Source organism: Ursus maritimus, unplaced genomic scaffold (assembly GCF_017311325.1).
Source record: "Ursus maritimus isolate PB19 unplaced genomic scaffold, ASM1731132v1 scaffold_32, whole genome shotgun sequence".
Classification (NCBI taxonomy): Eukaryota; Metazoa; Chordata; class Mammalia; order Carnivora; family Ursidae; genus Ursus; species Ursus maritimus.
Window position 1 is genome coordinate 23,711,643 of NW_024425786.1, and position 21,753 is coordinate 23,733,395.

General features: G+C 51.2%; 1 protein-coding gene across 1 annotated transcript in view; it reads right to left on the bottom strand.

Annotated features, from left to right (window-relative positions):
- Nucleotides 1-3,119: 3,119 nt before the first annotated feature.
- The window catches only part of SPOCD1 (SPOC domain containing 1), a 36,805-nt gene continuing 18,171 nt past the window's right edge, over nt 3,120-21,753 (bottom strand). The window contains exons 6-19 of the mRNA XM_040619336.1: nt 13,852-13,893; nt 12,884-13,071; nt 12,454-12,469; nt 12,254-12,287; nt 11,820-11,907; nt 10,895-11,054; nt 10,661-10,777; nt 8,800-8,925; nt 6,636-6,768; nt 6,245-6,413; nt 5,873-5,955; nt 5,183-5,316; nt 4,711-4,897; nt 3,120-3,824 (exon numbers count right to left, since the gene is read on the bottom strand). Coding sequence (XP_040475270.1) covers nt 3,160-3,824; nt 4,711-4,897; nt 5,183-5,316; nt 5,873-5,955; nt 6,245-6,413; nt 6,636-6,768; nt 8,800-8,925; nt 10,661-10,777; nt 10,895-11,054; nt 11,820-11,907; nt 12,254-12,287; nt 12,454-12,469; nt 12,884-13,071; nt 13,852-13,893 — 2,142 coding nt within the window. The 3' untranslated portion in view covers nt 3,120-3,159. The remainder of the gene's footprint in view (nt 3,825-4,710; nt 4,898-5,182; nt 5,317-5,872; nt 5,956-6,244; nt 6,414-6,635; nt 6,769-8,799; nt 8,926-10,660; nt 10,778-10,894; nt 11,055-11,819; nt 11,908-12,253; nt 12,288-12,453; nt 12,470-12,883; nt 13,072-13,851; nt 13,894-21,753) is intronic.

Genomic DNA, 21,753 nt, shown 5'->3' on the forward strand with positions numbered 1-21,753 from the left:
TTAAGCTCAGCTGCCCCTGCTGCAGAGGTCTTGGCTCTAGTGCCTTTGAGACAGAAATGCAGGGTTTCTGGAAACTGTCGGTCCCTCAGAGGGAATGGGGTGTAAGGACGTGCATGAGTGTGTGGTGGCGGTGGTGGGTGGGGGGTGGGGGTCCATGCTTCACCAACCTGGCCTCCAGCCGCCAAGGACAAACAGGCAAACCAATAGTCCTCATCCTGTGCCTTGAATCCTGACATCTGGAAGTCCTTCCTGGTGTTTAGCTGTCAACTCTTGAGCTGCAAAGGAAGTTAATTTGTTTTGGTTGGGTCCTGAGAGGAGCTGGATTCTACGAAGGGAGGGCAGAAGCGGTGACTAAGGGCCTGCTGTGTGCCAGAAGCAGCATAAGTGTATATAAAAGTGACATCTCATCGAACCCTCACATCACCTGATGAATTAGGGATTAGTATCCCTATTTACAAAGAAGGAAACTGAGCCATAAAGAGGGGAACTAAGCTTGCCCAAGGCCACACAGACAGGAAAGGTCAGAATTGGGATTCCAGTCAGGCCCGGCATTGTGTGGCGGTGCTGGTCAAGGTCTTTGGTCAAGGGTACTGGGACGAATTCAGGCTAATGACTCAATAAGGTGACCGGGGTCCAGAATGGGAGGTCACTATTAGAGTTCACCCACCCACCCCAATTCTGGGAACATTAACAAGCACAACACTCACGCATGCGCGGCCCACGTGCCCCTCAGGCGGGATGAGAGAGAAGCAAAGGGAACTGACCAGGGATAGTTGCCCAAACAAGTTCCGGCCCCGCCTCTATGTTAATGACATGCAGATATATGCAAATTTATCCACGCTACCGCTCAAACCTTTGGGAGAAACGGGATGACACTGGAGCAGTTGCTATGGAAACCCAAATGCGACCCCCTCCCCCTCTACCGCTCAAGCAAGCGCAGAGACACGTGCACAAAGACCCAGGGTTCCTCGCTCCAGAGCCCAGAGGATCACGGAGTCTCGGAGGGTGTGAACCGGAAGGACCCTTGGAAACTGCATCCAGCCCGGGGGAAGCTGCGGTCCCGGGGAAAGTCGCGGGAGAGCAGCTTCGTGGTGCGCCTTCCACTGAAGCCGAAGGGAGCTAGGTGGCCTTTCCGGTCCCTGGGGACTCCTACTCAGGCCTAGCAACTTGAGCCCCGCCCAGCGTTGCTTAGCAACGTCCCTCGAGCCCAGCAACCGCCGGTCACGCCCCCTAGCAACAGCTCCCCTAATCCTTGCTCCTGGCCTCCTCTGCCGCAAGAAAGGCGAGGAAAGAGGCTTGTGGACTAGGGCCAAAACGTGGGTGGAGGTCTTACTGTCCAGGCCCCAGCCTCAAAGCACGCTGCAGGATTTCGCGGTCCACCTCTAGCCCTCTTCGCGGGGCGAGGTGCTAGAAGGCGAGTCATCTCCCCCATTTGCTAGGTGGGGGGGAACTGAAGCTCCGAAAGGAAGTCCCGGCCGAGAGCACAGAGCCTGTTCTTCCCTGAGTGCCCTGGGAAGCCAGCAAACGCTCTCCTGTCTCCCAGGGAGGAAGTCCTGGGCCTGGGGAGAAGGGGTGCGCAGCCGTCTTCCCCTTGACCTGCCCCAACTGCGTTAGGGAAACGACCCAAGTTGCCGACTCAGATCAAGCTGCAGGTTGCATAGTAATTTGTGTTATTTACATACCGAACGGAGGCTGTGACGCTCACCAGCCCCTCGGAGTCGGTAAGGTTACCGAAGGAGCCCCGCCCCCTCCCCCGCTTCACTTGTCCAGACCCCTCTCTGTGTCCCCCTCCTATCCCCGCAACACACCTCCCGGCCCCTCTTCCTGTTCCTCCGGCTAAAATTCCACACCTCTCCCCGCCCCCAGCGCGTCCTCCGGTCCTGCTCGCCCCGACCTCCATCCCTAGGCCGAGGGCCCCCTCTGCTGTCGGCCGCGGGTAGGGCAGCAGCGGAGTTCATGGGGCAGAGAGGAGGGGCTCCCCCAAACAACAAACGCCCCATCCTTCCCAGTACAGCACGGTCCAGAGTGAGGCTGGTACATGTGCAAACTTCCAGAGGGATGGACGGAGTACACCCCTTTAGGACCGGGGACGGGGGTGAGGACGAGGGAGGGGTGCTGCCACAAGTTCTTTCCTCTAAGACAGGCCCTGTCTCTTCCCACTGGGTTAGCCAGCCAGGGGGCAGCTAGTTTCCAGGTGGGTCCACAGACTCAGTTCTCCTGAGGCCCACCCCACACTGAAATGCTTTACGATTGTAGCTGCTTTTAGGAGCTCACGCCAGGTCCCAAGCAAAGCAGCACCATCCAGCCCTAACACCAGCTTCCAACCCTACCCTGAATGCCCACTCCCTCCCAGACCAAGACCCTTGGCTTTCTCCTGTACCAGTCTCTGGGAGTTCGTAAGAGGTGCAGAGAAGAGTCGTCCTGTATGGATCTCCCAACTTACTCAACGGAGACCCACACATGGACATGCAGTCAGACATCCATACACACAGATGCACACACATGCTCACAGGCACAAGCACACACGGACACTCACAGATGCACACAGACGCAGACACTTAGGGAATATGGTGGTACCCGACTAGCCAAACGAAAAAAATCTTGGTAACCGAAAAAAAATTTTTTTGGTAACTGAAAAATTTAAAAACCATTGCAACTTGCTCTCCTTTTTCTCCCTAACAATCTCTGGGTATCTGTGCCCCTGCAAAAGCCTCATTTCTGTCTCCCCCACTCTAGTCCTGCCCTCTCTCCCATTGCTTCTTCCTCCTAGTTCAGAATACTTGCAGAATGCTTCCAGAACCCACCATGGCAACAGCTGTGTCCTGGGATGCAGTGATGGTTCAGGATCTCAAGACAAGCAACTGGCAAGGCTGCCCCTCCATCCCCCACACTTCAGCTCTGCTACATCTGCGCATAGAAATTCACAGACACACCTATCCTGACCCACACCTGGCCCGGCCCAGGGTCTCTCCTGATCAGCCAGCAGATGCAATCTCACCTTTGCCAAACTCTTTATTGAACCAAAGATCAACACCAAGCAGACCGCAGAAAAAGAAACTCAAACAGCTGATCCCCCCCCCCCCGCCCCTCTCTTTGGAACAGCTCAGGATTCAGTCCTGGGGAGGGAATCAATGCCTCTCTTCTGGTGGGTAATGAGGGTCAGGTCTCTCTGGGGAAGGTGCACTCAGAGCCAGCTCCATCGGTAGGACCCAAAGAGTCAGGAACCTGGCCAGGGGGCTCTGAAGCTGCAGGGGGCTGGCAAAGTAGGTCAAAAATTCCAGGGGCTGCAGGGGGCTGGGCAGGGGTTGGGGGAAAGAGCCCCTGGCCTGGGAATCTCAACGAGGCTTGGAGCTGGTGGCTCATGGACACCAGGGATTCCAGATGCTGGAGCAGGGCCTGGTGGGGGCAGGAGGCCCTGTGGAGGTGCTGGCTGGGGCCGGATGGTGCTGCTGAATAGGGATGGCCAGACTGGCACCGGCCTGGTTTGGGGGGCCACTGCCCTCGCCCAGGACTCTGCCAGGTCTCCGGCTCTCCCCACAGTCTCCCCCTGCCTCTGGGGGGCCTCTGCCAAGCACAGATTCCCCTTGGAGCCAGGCTGCTATCGCCCTGGCTCTGCTGCAGAGTGCCCCCTGGGGGAGGGGAGCACTTCGGGGCCAAGCTGGGACTCCTGTCTTCTGGCTGATAGCACCGCCTCTCCACTTTTCTGTTGAAGGAGACCATCTTTCGAACCTTCCCCCACAAAGGGCCAGACTCCGTTGTGTCTGGAAGCCCTGCCTTGGGAAGCAGCACAGCTAGAACCAGGCTTGAGTGAGCAGCTTCCAGACCTGGGGAAAGAGGGAGTGGAGAGACCAAAGGCTGGGTAGGAGAGAACGCACAGTCCCTAGAAGCTGCGTTGTGTCTGCAGAGGGCTACAGACGAGGCCCCAGGGAGAGCTTTCCAGCGGTGAGATGGGGGCCCATGAGATGCTGGGAACAGGAAGGAGGAGGGTGAGCCTGTCTTGGGCACGGGAACAGACTCACCTGACGGAGGGTAGGGCAATGGACGGTCTGACCTCAAGACTGTATGGCTGCAGAGTCTACCACACTGTCCCCAGGACAGGCAGCCCGGAAAGGCCAAGTGTTCTGCTTGGAAGTGGGTGCAGTCCAACCCTTGACCCCCTACCCCCACCCCAGGTGCCAGCCACATTCTGTGCACCAAGGCCAACCTCGGCCTAGGACCGCCGTGGTGAAAACATCCCTCCTTCCTGTCTTAGGTGATGCTTTCGATTGTCTGTGGGTCCTGCCCCTGTCCCGCTGTGTCTGCCTCTAATGTGGCCGTCCCATGAGATTCTAATCGGGATGCCTGGTTGAAGAGGCAGTCTGTGTGGTGGTCAGGAGCCCAGTCTCTGCAGCCGTGCTGTGAGGCCCGGCTCTGCTCCTGACTGGCCGTGTGACTCCAGACAAGTCACCGGCTTGCTCCCTACCTCAGTTTCCTCATCTGTGAAATGGGGTTATTCTGGGGACTCAATGAGTGAATAGAAGTGAAGCTTTTAGGACACTGCCTGGCACCCAGTAAGCAACACAGAGCTATTATTGTCACCCCATGTGCCCGTCGCAGGAATACCCTGCTGAGCTGTGCCTGCCTCCGTGGACACCGGGGTGACTGTCCACAGCGCCCCCGCTGGTCACAGGGGAGGGGAGGCGGGGTCTGGTGGGGCATTGGGGCACTCACCAGGGCCTCCAAGAGGGCGCAGCCTGGGGGGCAGGGGCTGGAAGGCAGGCAGGGGCAGCAGCACCACGCGCACGTGCTCCACGGCCGCCAGGCCATGGCGTTGCTTATTGTTGAGGTAGGAATAGAGCAGGCGGCAGTTCTGGGTATCCCGAGCCCCGTGTGGGCACAGTCTGACCACGCAGATGTCCTGCAGGTGCAGGAAGGAGGGTGGCTTTTGGAGCAGCCATCCTTTCCTCCTGGGAACACCCCCGCCCTCAGCTAAGCCTCTGACGACCCTGTGAGGACTTGTGTCCCCACTTCCCAGTGGAGGAAAGAGAGGGATTTGCTCAGGGTCACAGAGTGTCTACGGTCACGGTGGGAACTAGACCCAGACACCCTAAATCAGGCCTCTGCTCCAGAAGGGGAGAGGGAGGGAGCACAGGGCTGGGGTCCCCTGCTAGGAGGAGAGGGGTTGCCCAAGGATGGCAGTTACCTTGGCCTCGGCCGGGCAGGTGCTGGCCAGAAGTTCCCAGACAGTACTGGAGGGGATGCAGCCGGCTGAACGGATCACCTCAGGCAGGGCCTGGGGGCAGGTAGGATGGCCAGTCAGCCCTCTAGCTTCCCACCCACTTAGGGCACACTCAACACCGGCCACCGCGAAGCCACGGCCTTCAGTGACGAGGATGGACAGGCGGTATACCAGAACCCCCACGAAGGTCCGTGGCTGCCCAGGGAGTCCTGACTGCCCCCTGGAGGCCCACAGCCTCTCTGGGCTAGTCTCCTGCAGCAATTCAGAAGCCTCTTCCTCCCTCCTTGAACCTTCCATCCCCATCCAACAGTTCAGCTGATCAGTCCATCACTCAACAATCACTCCTAACACCCTCCCCCTGGGCCAAGGAGGCACCAGACTCCTCTCCCGGGGCCCTCTTGCATTAGGCCTTGGGTTACAGGAAGTCCTTGACCCCCGTACGTCTCCATAGGAGTGGGGCTGTCTCATTTGCCCGTGCCCAGCACAGGGCCAGCCACAGAGAGGGTGCCAATGCCTTGTTTGAGTATGAGGGAGTAAAAGAATGAATGAATGAATGAATGAATGAATGAATGAATGAATGAATGAATGAATGAATGAATGAATGAATGAATGAATGAATGAATGAATGAATGAATGAATGAATGAATGAATGAATGAAGATGGAGAACATGTCCAGAGCTCCCTCCCAGGGCGGCTGGCTGGGCAGGGCCTTTGTGGGCCCAGCAGGCATGTGGAGCCTAGAGAGAGGGACAGAGAGACAGAGCCAGACAGAACGGGTTATCAGGACATCCCTCAGCATCTCCCTACTTTTCAGAGAAAGTCCTGTGTTCCCAACGTGCGTGCTGGAACACTAGCCTGAGCGTGGCCTTATGAGGGGGGAACCAGGAGACAGTGACGATTGGTTCCATTGCACACATGAGGAAACTGAGACCCACAGAAGAGGCAGGATTTGCCCAAGGCCACAAAGAAAGAAGAGCCCATACCACATCTGCTGTCCCCCACGTGGCTGCCCCCATGGACCCTCACCCAGCCCCAGCCCCACACCTGTCCTGGAGCTGTGGGGGAGGCTTCTCCCCAGTTTGGGGCATCTCTGGAGAGGAGGTGAGGGTTGGGCTTGGAACTCTCTGGAAGACACCATCCTCTATCCTCCTAGTAGCTTTAAAGGAGCCTGGCAGCTCACACGGGGCCTTCCAGTCTACGAAGAGCAGAAGCAAAGGCTGGCGGGCAGGCAGGCAGAGGAAGCCAGCCTAGGGCTTTAGAGCCAGGCTCTGAACCGGGTTCTTTTCCAGGTGACCCAGGACACAGGTATGCCCACCCTGCCACCTTCTCCCCAGGCCATGAATCTGTTGCTGCTGAGCCCCCCGCTCAGCCCCAGCCTGCCCACCACCCCTGCACCCAGCCTGTGTCTCCCCCCAACCCATGCAGATGCGGCAGCTGGGGTCCAGGAAGTGGTGCTCGTGCTGCCCTGTGGTGTCCTCGTCCTGCTCGGTAGTGGCCTTCAACGTGGCAGACAGGGCCAGTGGGCTGCAGTCTATGGACACCATGGGACCCTAGGAGGCACAAGAGGACAGGGGTGGGCTGGCAATGTGCCAGGGAAGTCAGCAGCTCTCCATCGGTAGGGAGCCTCGGGGATATGGTTTTATTTTTCCAAATAATACATTCTTTTATTACAGAGGTGCTGCAAACGTGTTAGAGAAAATATGGAAAATACAAAAAAAAGTGAAATTTACCAAAAAATCACCCCTGGCCCCAGCACTCAGAGACACTTGTTGGCCCTCTGGGGATCCTTGAAGCAGTTTTCCTACACACAGGGTGTGGGGGTCCTATGACTAAAATAGCTGGGATCAGGTATTCCACCTGTTTTCTCTCTCTTTTTTTTTTAAGATTTTATTTATTTGACAGAGAGAGAGCACAAGCAGGGGGAGCAGGCAGAGAGAGAGGGAGAAGCAGGCTCACGGAGCAGGGAGTCTGATGTGGGGCTTGATCCCAGGATGCTGGGATCATGACCTGAGCCACAGACTGACGCCTATCGACTGAGCCACCCAGGCCTCCCAGCCACCTGTATTCTCACTGCGTCCATGAATTACAGCAGAAGCATCTGCCGTGTGACACAGCGCCTGTACTGAGGGGAGGGGTGACCGTCGTGTAAGCCTCACCTCTCCTGCTGGGTGGTGGGGTCATTCCCAGGTTTCCACCATTACAAACAGTACTGAGGACATCCTTATGCAGGAAGTCTTCTCCTAAACTTTTAACTCTGTCCTTAGGACAAGTTCGCAGGCGCAGATGACAGAATCAGGGAGAATGAGCCTTTTTAAGCCTTGATGCTCACTGCCAAGTCAGCTTTCCCCTCACAATAGAAATAGCTCTAACCACAAAACAAACATGGCTTCAGGAAGATTTTAAAAGATTCGGAAACTCAACTCTGGCCTCATAAACCACGTCCACAGTAGCACCAAGGCACATGCTTCAAATCACAGCTCCCCCGGGACCAACTAAGTGACCCTGGGCACAGGGCTTCCGTTTCCTCTTCCAGGACACCGGGATCACCTACCTCCTCGGTCCCTGCGAGATCTGAACGAGGCACTGTGTGTCCAAGGTCACACAGCAGGCGCTCGATTAGGAGTAAAGATGTTGTTATGGTTATTCTGCCCTCTGCTACTGTGCCGCTCTCTTCCCAGTGGGGACTTCTCCCTGGGTCTTCTAGTTCCTCCCTCTATACTTACGCGCGATTTATTCAGGGAATACAGATCGGTTTTGGTTGGGGACTCCTTTCCACACAGGCAGTGGTTCTGGGGTGTGGCCTGGACATGGGTTCGGAGCCGCAGGGATTTTTGTCTCATGTTCACTGACATTAATCCAGCGCACGCGGCTCAAGGGGTTCACCCGCGCTGTCCGTCCCGGACAGAGCTGATCAGAGGGGGGTGAACATCTGACCCACGGAACACCGCAGCCAAGCCAGAGGAGCCTCCCGGGAGAGGCTGAAGTAAGCCAAGGGGGAGTTCTGATGGTCTGCGGGAGGCTGAGCCACCACGGCAGGCCATGAGCAAGGTGGAGGGGCGGCGGGGAGGAAGGAGCAGGGTGGACGTGAGGACGGAGGTCCCCAGCGATGAGAGGGGAGTGTAGCAACTGCCCTGGGCTGCGGGCGGTTCTGTGCCCCTAGCGCCCCTAAGTCCTGCCACCAAAGAGAGTAGGTCTCTGTTCCTCACATCCAAAATCAGTCGCTGACTCAAACAGTGTGGCCCTCCTGCTTCCCAGCCAGAGATCCGGTGGGAATGTCTGGGGCTGGGGAAAATCTCGGTGATAAGATTTATTCCCACTCCCATCCGGTGCCTTGGCATTAGGCCAGAAGGAGGGGACCTGCACCGAGAAGGTGAGGACAGGCCAGCGCCCGCGGCTCCGTCCCGCCCCACGTTCGCCTGGACCCCTGCGGCAGCAACCATCCCCTTGTCCACAGTGAAGACCTTGGGACCCACAGTGTTCAGCGACTTGCTCAAGGCCACCCAGCTGCCAAGGTAAGGAATGGGACCCTGGACACGAGCCCCCCCGCCCTGCCCCCAGTGCCAGGTCAGTCTGTCACTTACCACCAGATCCTCCAGGGTCAGCGTCTGGTCCACGTCCCGCAGGATCTCGACCTCACCCTTGTGGGTCAGTTTGAAGGCCGGGAGGCTACACGGTTCCTTCTGTTGCTGCTCAATGATCTCCAGGCCCTGGCGGGGCCAAGCAGCCCAAACTCAGCCGGGTCAGGGGGTCCCAGGCCACCACGAGCCCAAGTGTTCGCTTTCCTCCCCGGAGGCCCCTCTCCTGTGGTTCCCCTTCTGTGCCAACCCTTCCTCTTCCTTCACACTTCTGCTTCCACCATTCCTGCACCTAACACGCCCTCCCCCCTCAAGCCGACTGCTCCACAGGCCACTCATTCGCCCTCCAAATGCAAGCCCTGCCTCCTCCAGCAAGCCTTCTTTTTTTTAAGATTTTATTTATTTATTTGACAGAGAGAGAGACAGCCAGGGAGAGAGGGAACACAAGCAGGGGGAGTGGGAGAGGAAGAAGCAGGCTCCCAGCAGAGGAGCCTGATGTGGGGCTTGATCCCAGAACTCGGGGATCACGCCCTGAGCCGAAGGCAGACGCTTAACGACTGAGCCACCCAGGCGCCCCTCCAGCAAGCCTTCTTGAACTTCACCTTCTCCCACAAGTCAGTTCTGCCTCTGACTGTACCCCAGCCTCTGTCCTGGGAAGAATACAGTGTAGTCGAAAGAGGGCAGGCTCGGCAGTCAGCTGGGTCGTGACTAGAGACCCCCAAGGTAGTGTGGCCTTGGATAAGCACTTCGCTGCTCTGAGCCTCCATGTGTCTGTTTTCTAGGAATTAAATTAAGGGCATTAAATTAAACAGCAAATGTAGAATGCTTGGCTGGAGTCTGGCTCACAGTAAATGCTACCTGTCATTCTTATTGTTGGTCAACGTCATCCTATCTGAAATGTTTCCTGGGAGCCTGGAGGAGGTTCCATCCTCACTGGCAGGGCTGGACTCGGGGGTGTGGGCTCCTGCTGTTACACGGCGCACTGCCCTTCGCAGGGCCCCATGCTTCATGCTGTCGCCATCTTGAAATTCTTAATAGTTGTTGAGCAAAAAGCCACACATTTTTGTTTGGCACTGCCCCCCACAAGTTATGTGGCTGGTCTTGCTCCTGGTCCCCCACAGGTACCTGGGCAGAAGCTCAGCCTACAGTGGACAGAGTCACCTTGTGGATTCTAGGTGAATCGAATCTTCCAGTATCTTCCAGAACAGGGGCTGCAGGACCCCACCCCATCCCACTGGCCTACTCCGAGATCGGTCCCCTCTCCCTTGGGGGCCACCGGGCATTCCCAAAAGCTGGCTCAGGGCCCGCACCTTCCCTGTCCCTGAGCCGTCCCCAAGAAGGGAGAGACCCATGGACACGGGGTACATGGGGACGTGATGGTGAAGCTCAAGGGCTCTGGGGTCCCTCCCCAGCCTGGGGCACCAGGAAGATACTTCTGGGGCTTCTGAGGCTGACATGAGAACGGGGGCACCCGAGGGGACCTAGACCTATTAGTGGATGACAATCCTGGACTCCAGAGCCCAGACCATCATGCCTGGTACCCCCGCCCCCAGCACAGCTCCGCAGAAAAGCAAGTGGAAGATGATACCTCTCGGGGGTCACCTTTCTACCAAGCTCTCCATCCCAAGTCTCTTTCTTTTTTGCCTCTTTTCCATTTTTTGTGGAGAGTCTCTCTCTCTCTCTATCTCTCTCCCTCCCTGTCTTCCTGCTCTTTCTTTCCATTTCCTCCTTTCTATCTCTGTCTTGTGCTCCCTGTATCTCACTGACCCCCCCCCCACTCTGCTCTGTCTCTCCTGCTGCACCCTCGGGCCCTCCTCTCCACGTGTCCCTCCCACGTCACCTATCCTGACTTGACCCAACAGCTCACCCTTTTTTCCTCCTGGTCCCGCCAGCGGGCCAGCTCTTGGGGGGCCAGCTGGGTGGAGCTCATCCGCACTAGGTCGTGGGGGGTGACGTCTCCCTGAATCACTTTGAGAAACAGGTCCTGCAGGGGCAGGCATGGGGGCTGCACCACACTGCTCCAGAAGCCCCCACCCCAACATCCTGCTGGGGCTTTGAGCCTCCGAGGGGGGGATCTGGGCCAACCAGAAGCCCCACTCACTGGATTCCGGGGGTCACGCAGGTTGAACAGCAGGCTGCGGTATTTGGTCTTGTAGCGACAGCTGGTGGCTTGTGTCAGGTCGAAGAGGGCTGTCTCAATGCCAGCAGCGATCCTCTCCACTGCCTCCTCACTCAGCACCAGGTCTGGATGCTCCTGGAGGCTGCGGGGGCAATGGTGGCACCACAGCGCTGAGCCCGTGAGGCCATCTAGGCCCTTGGCCAGACAGCGCAAGCACAGAGCAGGGGCTGGACCGACTGTGGTTTCTGTGCTGGGCATCTCCCAATGTGTACACTCATTCTCACCCCAGCTCTGTGAGGAAGCAGCAGTCTCACTCTCCTTTTACAGATGGGGTGAGCGAGGCTCAGAGAACACAAGGGGCTTGCCCAAGGCCATGTGATTAGTGGCAAAGCAAGATCTGACTGCTGAGTGCATGCTTTATCCTTGGCCAGTGGGACTGGGATGGAGGAAGCCTGGGGGGACAGGGAAGGCATCAGGCGGGCAGGGGACAGAGCCCTGGCCCTGAACGTAACACCGACTCTGCCATTGACTTGCTGTGTGGCCTTTGCCAAGTCCTACCCTCTCTGAGCCTCGGTCTCACCAATGTAAATGAGAGCTCTGGGCTCAGAGCTCGCAGATGCTCCCAGCAGAGTCTCACTGCGTCTGAAAGCATTTGCTGTGGGTGACAACCACGAGGACATGAGCAGCAGCAGTGGCTTCATGGGAGAGCATGACCTTGAAGCCAGAGAGACCCAGGTGCAAATGTCAGCTCTCCACCAGCTCGCTGTGCAGGCAGATGACCTCACGGCTACAAAATGGGGTTAGTCATACATTCAGAAGCCCTGAGGACATGGCAACATGGGCCTGGGAGGTGAGGACAGCTCTCAGGATGTCACAGATGTCAAGGAAGTAGGGAGCGAGGTCTTACCGACCCCACAGCACCTCCTGCATGGCATGGACCACAGTACCCCGTACCCCGATATCCAGGGATAGCTTCTGCTGGTGCTGAAGCTGAGCTGTAGGGAGAGAGAGAGAGAAAGTCACAAACTCCCACGGGATGCTGACGAGCAAGGGGCGGGGGTGACTTAATGCTGGGGGGTTTAGGCAGGCAAGGGGGGGGGTATCCCAACCTCAGGGATCCGAGACATCTAGGATCCAGTCCCAGGCAGCCAGCAGCCCCCATCCCTCTGGGGAAGGACTGAGGCTGGTGGGAGTGATGTATCAGAGGTGAGAGAGAAGAGTCCCAGAGGGGCTGGGGCCAGAAGTTGGGCATGAGGCCCCCACTAGTCCCCAGCAGTCCCTGGAAGACAAGCAGCTGCGGGGGGGCCCTCCCCTCCCTGACCCCTCCCCCGTCTTGTTCACCAGGCTCCTCCTCTTCAGCCTCCAATGGGCCGCCCTGTGGGGAAGGGGAGAGGAACTGAGGCCGCGACCCTGGGAGGAGCCTCCTGGTCCCAGGGAGCACCACTCCCCCCACCACCTCCCCACCTTCTCCCTGACCCATGCTCCAGCCCACGGCGCTGCGGGAGAGGCACTCACCCCGGGACACGCAGCACAGGCCTCACGAACAGGAGCCCCCTCCTGCAAGAGAAAGAGGATATGGGGGGGGGGGTCGCTGAGGGGACAGGAAGGACTCCTCAGACGGCAGAAGAAGTCAGAGGCCACCAGGGGCCCATGCTGTCCCTCCTGAGGACCTTAGGATGGCAGGACATGCTGGTCAGCCAGGAACAAAGGTCGGCGACTGCTCCCTCTCCAAAGGCACGGGAGGCTCAGCCCCTCCCTCGCTTCAGTCAAGCTCCCGAATTCAGGAGAGCTGGACAAAGAGCACACAGACCCCACTAGGCAGACAAGTGGGGGGTCTAACCCCGTCTCTGGCTATTACGTTCTGTGGGACCATGAGCAAGTCACAGCTGTGTGGTGGCAGTGACGTCTCTGTGCAGCAGGTGTGAAAGCGTCTCCCTGCAGGGATGACGTAACACCGCCTATGTAAAGAACGAGTTCTGTACCTGGCACCCCGCGGGGCCTTGGGCCGTGGGCTTTTCCTTCCTTCTGGGCCTCTGGACTGGCGATGCTAAGCTGACCTCCATCATGTCCTCTAGAACCTCCAAGTTCGGAGGCTGCGGCTCCCCTGCCCGGCTGCCGCGGACGGCCCCCAGGAGGTGGAGCACTGCCCCGGAACCAAGCTGCAGGGGAAGGAAAGCACTTCAGAGCCGAGCCACGAAGGCCCCTCGGAGCGCTCGCTTCATCTGCACTCATTTAATGTCTCTCTCCCCTACTGCGCCGTAAGCAACATGAGGACAGAGCATGGGTGTCTTGGTCCCACTATAGTCCCAATGCCTAGAACAGGCCTGACACAAAGTAGCATTCGAGAAATGTTTGCGGACTGCATGGCCTCTGTGCCAGGAGAGGAGCCGGTCTTCATTCGCATCCTCTCATCTTTCCCTCTCACCCCCAGCCCTTTAAAAGCATTTCAAGGTGCAGAGTGGTCTCTTGGTCTATGAGCTATAGAATCGATCCTGCTCCCCTTTTTGCTCTGGCTGCCGGGAAGCTCGGCATTAACTTGGAGTCCAACAGTTGTACCTTTCCAGGATGGGCAGAAGGTGAGAGGTTGTCATACCGAGATTTCCCTTTCTCTTTCTCCTTTTCTCTTACTTTAGGCTTTTATCCCATTTCAAGTATGTTTTGATACTTTTAATCTATTGCAAACCACGGGAAACTACTGTGAAAGGAGATGAGTCTGAAATCTAATCTTTGGATGAATTCTCACGAATGGTCAGGTTCCAAAGTTCAGGGAAAACTGGAAGTCTGAGGTCCAGCATCACAGGGAGTGGGGAACACTACAGGGCTCAGGAGGAGAGCAGGCCAGGGGGGCTGGGACTGCCTCTGCTGGGGAGAACCCCTCCCATCCCGCCAGACCTGAGGAGAGGGAGGAAGAAGAGCAGTAAGAAAAAATGAAAACCTACGTAACATACGTGCTTCACCCCATGGGGCATTTTCATTTCGTCCTGGGAGAGAAAGGATGCAGAAATTAGGATTCAGAGGACCAGTGACCCCATTGTAGAGAGTTCCCAAGAATTCTTGACACTCACACAAAAGTGAAAGGTGTTCAGTGTTCACAGGGTTGGCAAAAAAATCCACAAAAAACAAATGCGTACCCTCCAATGTCCATCAGAGGGGGAATGGTTAATAAACCGTGACATATACTGTGGATTCTAACAGACCACTAGAGTGAGTCATGATAAAAACGATCATTCATCGGAGGCTTACAAAACAGCTGCCCTGCAGGAAACACACCACACGTGACCTTATTTCGGTCTCAGATCAGCACCATGAGCTACGTACTATTTCTACCCCCATTTTACAGATGAGGAAAACTGAGGGTCAGAGAGGATCTGAAAAGTCCCACAGCTACGAAGCCGCAGAGCCAGGATTAGAGCCTACTGCTATCTGACTCCAGCCCAGGCACTAAACTGCAGGCTATCTGAACACCAGTGACAGATGTGGTAAGATTCACAGCAAGATGTCAAGGCATATTATTTGGAGGGAAAAAAAATAGGTTACAGAGCAGTATCTGTTGCATAAGCCCATTTATGTAAATACATATTTATAGACGCATAATGAAGGTTATCTCCGGGGAATGAAATTCCAGAGGGACTTTCCGCTTCTGCTTGTAGACACTTGGGTATTTATGTTACTCAAAATGAGCATGTATTTCTTTTATAATCAGAAACATATTTTTTAAATTAAAAAACAAGTTGAGAACAATGTGTGTAGGGCGCTACCATTTGCGTTAAAAGAGAAAGAATTTTTAAATTTATGTTTGCCTGAATCTGCATAAAATATCTCTGGAAGTAGCCACAAACCTAAAAACAGAGGCTGCCAGGAGGAAAGGGACAGGGAGCTGGAAAAGAGGCTTTTCACTTTTTTTGTTTTTCACTTTTTTTTTTAAACCATGGGGATGAATCAGCCTTTCAAAAAAGTAAATTGAGGAAAAGGGGTGGGGAGAGAAAACGGGACAGCTGGGAAGGAAAGCAGGAAAGATAGTAAGAATGGCCCTCCGTGGCTTCGAACTTTCTGGCAGGCCTGTGTCGGGGGCGTGTACGTCAGTGTTATGTACAGACAAAACAACGGGCAGCCAAATCTGACCAGCAAGCCTTCAGATGCTGGATTTATCAGACCAGAACACAAAATATGTGTACTATGTGCAACAAACCAAAGGAAGGAGTCGAACATATGAGTGAAGGGCAAAGCAATATTAAACAATCACCAAGCAGATCCGGTTGGGAACCAAACACAACTTCTGGAAATAAAAATACGATAATCATGAAAATGTCAGACTCCATATCTAGGTTTGATAGCCTCGTAGACACAGCTGAGGGAGCTGGAGAACTAGAAGACATTTTAAATGATCCGGAGTATTCACAACACAGGCTGTGAAACACCGTGAACCAGACAGAAGGACTGGGTGAAAAGGACTAACTAATCTGACTGAAGTTCCAGAAAAAGAGAGGAGACAGAGCCGGACAGAGGCAGTATTTGAAGATATGTGGCTAAGACTTTTCCTGAATTGGGGCGCCTGGGTGGCACAGCGGTTAAGCGTCTGCCTTCGGCTCAGGGCGTGATCCCGGCGTTCTGGGATCGAGCCCCACATCAGGCTCCTCCGCTAGGAGCCTGCTTCTTCCTCTCCCGCTCCCCCTGCTTGTGTTCCCTCTCTTGCTGGCTGTCTCTATCTCTGTCAAATAAATAAATAAATAAATCTTTAAAAAAAAAAAAAGACTTTTCCTGAATTGATAAAAGACAACACAGATTCAAAAAGCTCAGTGAATCTGAAACCGGATAAGTAAATCCACACCTTGGCACGACACAGTGAAACCGCCCAACACCAGTGAGGAGGAGATCCTAAGAGCATAAAGAGAACAAATGACAGCTAACACTTTAATAGCACTGAAAATGTGCCACCACTCCTGTGAACGTTTCCCATTAGCTCACTGAATCCTCACCAAAACCCTAGAAGCTAGATACCGCTACTAGTATTGTCCCCGTTTTACAGAAGAGGAAACTGAGGCACACAGAGGCACACAGAAGTTACTAGCTTGCCCAGCGTCTCCCAGCTGCCAGACCAAAGAGCTGGGGTTTAAAGCCAGGCAGTCTGATCTAGAGGCCACACCTTAAACCCTGTGCTATAAATGCCTCCCACCAAGACCTTTTCAGCTACAAAGGAATGGCAATTAGACCAACCGCGAACTTCTCAATAGTCACAACGGAAGGCAACACAGACTAGAATGATATTTTCAAAGTGCTGCAAGCAAATAACTATCAACTGGGGACCCATACAAAATATTTTTTGAGAATGAGGATCCAACAATGGTATCCTAGAGAAAACTAAGAAAATTGTTATCCTTGATAATTTTGTTTTCTCAAGTAGTGAAATGTTTTTTTAATTCATTTATTCGAGTGAGAGAGAGCACGGAGGGGGGAAGGGGCAGAGGGAGAAGGACAAGCAGACTCCCCGCGGAGCACGGAGCCTGACGCGGGGCTCAATCCAGGCGACCCTGGGATCGCGACCTGAGCCCAAGACAGACACTTAACTGACGGAGCCACCCAGGCGCCCACAAGAAACAAAATGTTAAAGGATGAGCTTGAGGCAGAAGAAAGGAAATAATACCTGAGAGAAAAGCTGAGATGCAAAGAGGAATTTTGAGCGAAGACAATAACAAATATGTTGTTAAATCTAAATGAACATGGAGCATATGAAACCGTACCAGTGTGTAACCGGGGATTAAAGAAAAAAGGACCAATCTACTGGATAATAGCACATATATTGTGAAGGTGCATTTAAAGCAATTAAATGTAATTAACTGCATTTAATTAGAGCATTCCAGGATCCTTATATCATTTCAGGGGCAGATAACAGTGGTAACAGCCTCTGAACTTTGACGAGTTAGGTATTCATTTTAAAATTTCCAAAATGGGGGGCTGGGAGCCTGCTTCTTCCTCTCCCACTCCCCCTGCTTGTGTTCCCTCTCTCGCTGGCTGTCTCTCTCTGTCAAATAAGTATATAAAATCTTAAAAAAAAAAAAAATAAAATTTCCAAAATCGTCACCAAAAGAACATAAACAGGGCATAGAAAATTCCAAATTACGAGAGGGATAAAAAGGAATAAGAAAAAATAATCAGGGCACCTGGGTGGCTCAGTCAGTTAAGCATCTGCCTTAAGCTCAGGTTATGATCCCAGGGTCCTGGGATGGAGTTCTGCATCAGACTCCCTGCTCAGCAGGGAGTCTGCTTCTCCCTCTTCCCTTCCTCCCATTCATTCTCTCAATCTCTCTCTCTCTCTCTCTCTCTCTCTCAAATAAATAAATAAATAAATATCTTTAAAAAAAGAAAAAAGAATCAATCTAAAGGGAGGCAATAAAGGGGGGGAGTATGGAAAAGGCAAGATATATATATGCAAAGCACAAAATGAGACAGTAGGAATAGATTCAAATAAATGAGTAGCTACAACAAATGAAAATGAACTAATCCTTGAGATAAATACAAAAAAATAAGACCTTTAAAAAAAGAAGATCTAATTGAAGGATATTTATAAGACCCACTTCTAAAATACAAAAATGTGAAAAAGCGTGAGAAAAAAATAGAATCATATGTGAACAGGCAAATTCCAAGCACAATAAAGCTTTGTAGCTATATTAATATCTGACAAAACAGACCTCAAGGAAAAAAATAACTAGGGGCAAAGAGCTCACTACATAAAGACAAGGAGTTTCACCAGGAAGCTATCACAACTCTAAATATATAAGCATCTAATAACATAATCTCAAGAAATATAAAGCAAAAAGTGACAAAACGGCAAGAAAAAAGACAAATCCACCATTATAGCAAGAAATGTTAACGTATCTCCCTAACTATTGATCAATCTGGCTGACAAGATAGTAAAGATTAAAAAAAGATTTGATAAAAACTATTCATTTTTCTTAATTTTTAAAGATTTTATTTATTTATTTGACAGAGAGAGAGAGAGACAGCACAAGCAGGGGGAGAGGCAAAGGGAGAGGGAGAAGCAGACTCCCCACTGAGTGGGGAGCCCAACACGGGGCTCAATCCCAGGACCCTGGGATCATGACCTGAGCCGAAGGCAGATGTTTAGCTGACCAAGCCACACAGGTGCCCCTGATAAAAACAGTTTAAAAACGTCATCTGTGTACATACATAGAACACTTTTCCTAACAAGTAGAAAATACATATATTTTTTTAAGAATACATGTGACAGATACAAATTAAGCACAGCCCAGACCATAAAGCAAATCTCAACAAATTTCAAAAGATTAGTACTTTTGACACCAGCACTGCCCAATAGAAGTATAAACATGAGCCAAGTGAGTACTTTCAAGTTTTCTGGTAGGCACACACAAAAAAAGTAAAAAGAAACAAGTTAAATTAATTTTCAGGACACCTGGGTGGCTCAGTCCAACTCTTGATTTCAGCTGGGGTCATGATCTCAGGGTCGTGAGGTCAAGCCCTTCGTCCGGCTCCCCCCTGGGTGTGGAGCCTGCTTAAGATTCTCTCTCTCCCTCTTCTTCTGCCCCTCCCCCTTCAAAAACATTGATTTTATATTGTACTTAATTCAACATATGCAAAATATTACAATTTCAATATGTAATCAAAATAAAAATTTATTAGATTTTTACATTTTTTTGGTACTAAGTCTTTGAATTCAATATGTACTTTCCACTTACTCAGTTTTGACCAGCCAGATTTCAAATACTCAATAGACACAAGGCGCTGGTGGCTGCCATAACTCAGATCAAAACTGCATTCTCACACCACACTCTGATTAAGTTAGAAAGCAATAACAGAGGGGCGCCTGGGTGGCACAGTGGTTAAGCGTCTGCCTTCGGCTCAGGGTGTGATCCCAGCATTATGGGATCGAGCCCCACATCAGGTTCCTCCGCTATGAGCCTGCTTCTTCCTCTCCCACTCCCCCTGCTTGTGTTCCCTCTCTCGCTGGCTGTCTCTATCTCTGTTGAATAAATAAATAAAATCTTAAAAAAAAAAAAGAAAGCAATAACAGAAAGAGAGAAAAAAGAAAGAGGCCCAGAGGAATGGGAATTAAGAAAAAAACTTCTGAATAACACATAAGTCAAAGACAGACTGTAATACATATTATGAAATATTAGTAATTGAACGATAATAAGAAAGACTATGCATTAGAGTCTCTGCATGCAGCTAAGGTGATAATTACCGGTTCCTTTATAGCTTCAAACGACTTTATTAGAAAGGGGAAAAAAAAGACAGAAAATTAATTAGCTCAACATAATTCTTAAGATTTTTTAAAATAAGAAAATAAATTGAAAGAAAGATGACACTGAAAACAAGCATAGGATGGAAAGGATCAACAAAACCAAAAAACAGTTCTTTGAACAGACTCAAAACACAGACAATTCTCCGGCAAGATTAAGGAAAAGAAGGATGACACAACTAGACCATATCTGGAATGAGTAATCATGAATGCACCAATATTAAAAAGATGCTATCATGAGATACTTTACGCCAACTTGCCAATAAATTTGAAAACTCAGATTAAATGGATACATTTCTAGAAAAATATAACTCACTAAAATTGACTCAAAGAAAAAAACTGAATAAACCTATAACTATAGAATGAATTAAATCAGTAGGGAAGGGGACATCTTCCCTAAAGAAAACACCAGTCCAGCCTCTTCGTTACCAGTGACTCTACCAAAATGTTCAAAGAACAAATAATTCCAATTTTATACGAAGTCTCACAGCGAGCAGAAAAGGAGAAAACACTCTGCAATTCATTCTATGAGGCAAAACCTAGACACCAAAACCTATAAGGCAGAGGAAAATAAATCATTTCAGGCCAATTAAGTCATCAATAGGATTATAAAAATTCCAAACCAAATGGAAATGAATTCAGAAAATATAAAAAAGAGATAACATGATCAAGTTGGGTTTATTCCAAAGGGGCGTCTGGGTGGCACAGCGGTTGGGCGTCTGCCTTCGGCTTGGGGCGTGATCCCGGCGTTGTGGGATCGAGCCCCACATCAGGCTCCTCCACTGTGAGCCTGCTTCTTCCTCTCCCACTCCCCCTGCTTGTGTTCCCTCTCTCGCTGGCTGTCTCTATCTCTGTCAAATAAATAAAATCTTAAAAAAAAAAAAGTTGGGTTTATTCCAGAAATGCAAGAGTGAGTTAACCTGAAAAAACCCAACTCATTAAATTTACTTACAATAGTGAATTAGAGAAGAAAAATCATATTATCTCAAAAAACACAGAAGTCATATTTGGTCAAATGTACTGTCCATTCAGAATAATTCACAAACCAGCAATAGAAGGGAGCTTCCTTAACCTGATAAAAGGCACGTATATAAAAATACAGCAAATAGGGGAGCCTGGGTGGCTCAGTTGGTTAAGCGTCTAACTTCGGCTCAGGTCATGATCTTGGGGTCCTGGGATCGAGCCCCACATTGGGCTTCTTATTCAGTGGGGAGTCTGCTTCTCCCTCTCCCTTTGCCCCTTCCCCCACTCATGCACAGGTCTACTCTCTCTGTCAAATAAATAAATAAAAATCTTAAAACAAAACAAAACATAGCACACATACTCTGGTGAAATGATGACCACGTTCCCTGTAAAGTCCAGAATAACACATGGTCTCCGTTATCATCACTTCTATTAGACATTATACTAAAGGTCTTACCTAGCACAGTAAGGAAAGAGGGCAGAGAATATGCAAAAATTGGAAAGGAAAGAAGAAAACTGTCATTATTTGCAGATGACATGATTGTCTACAGAGAAAACAAAATTTTCATAGGTAAATTATATGAATTAATAAAAATCCAGCAAGATCTCTGCAGAATTAATTGCATTTTTATACACCAGCAACAGTTAGAAACAGCAATTTTTAAAGTTACCATTTTATGATAGCATCAAAAGATATAAAGTAGTACAATTAGACATGCTGTGGTTTTAGATTGAAAGACCACACCACCACCTATAAAACAGGCCAAAAACTGTGAATCCAAACTTAATCAAAGTTTCAAATTCAACCACCAGTTCACAGGAAACACAGAAAACAGAGGAACAGGTGTCACTAAATGACGGGGAGGCAGTAAGCTACAGGACAAACAACCTAGTTTCTTCAAAAATAGATTGCAGGAGGGGTGCCTGGGTGGCTCAGTCAGTTAAGCAGCTGCCCTTGGCTCTGGTCATGACCTCCAGGTTCTAGGATCGAGCCCCAGTTAGGCTTCCTGCTCAGCGAGGAGTCTGCTTCTCCCTCTCCCTCTGCCCCTCCCTCCCCACTCATGCTCTCTCTCAAATAAATAAATAAATAAATAAATAAATAAAACCTTTTTAAAAATAGATTACAGGAAAAACAAGATACGGAGAGAGAGCCTGAAGGCTAAAAGAGACTTAAAGACATGTCAACCAATTGCAATGTGTGTGTTTTCTTTAGATCTTGACTTTAAAAGAGACAAAGTATAAAAATAATAATCTTTATGAGACTATTTGGAAATTTGGATATTGAATGAATATCGGGTGATATTATTGGAACTATGGTCAACTTTCAGACAAAATAACAGATGGTTGGTAGAGTTGGGTGATGAGTACAAGAAATTTCATGCCAAGGGCCAGCAACTTTCTTCTGTAAAGAACTAGAGAGAAAATATTTTAGGGGTGCTGGTTATATGGTCTCGATTGCAACCCCTCGACTCTGCCTTTGGGGCATGAAATTAGCCATAGATAATATGTAAACAAATAGTTGTGCCTGTGTTCCAGTTTATTTACAAAATCAGGTGAGGTGGCCAACTCATGGGCCATAATTTTCCAACCCCTTCTTAAAATT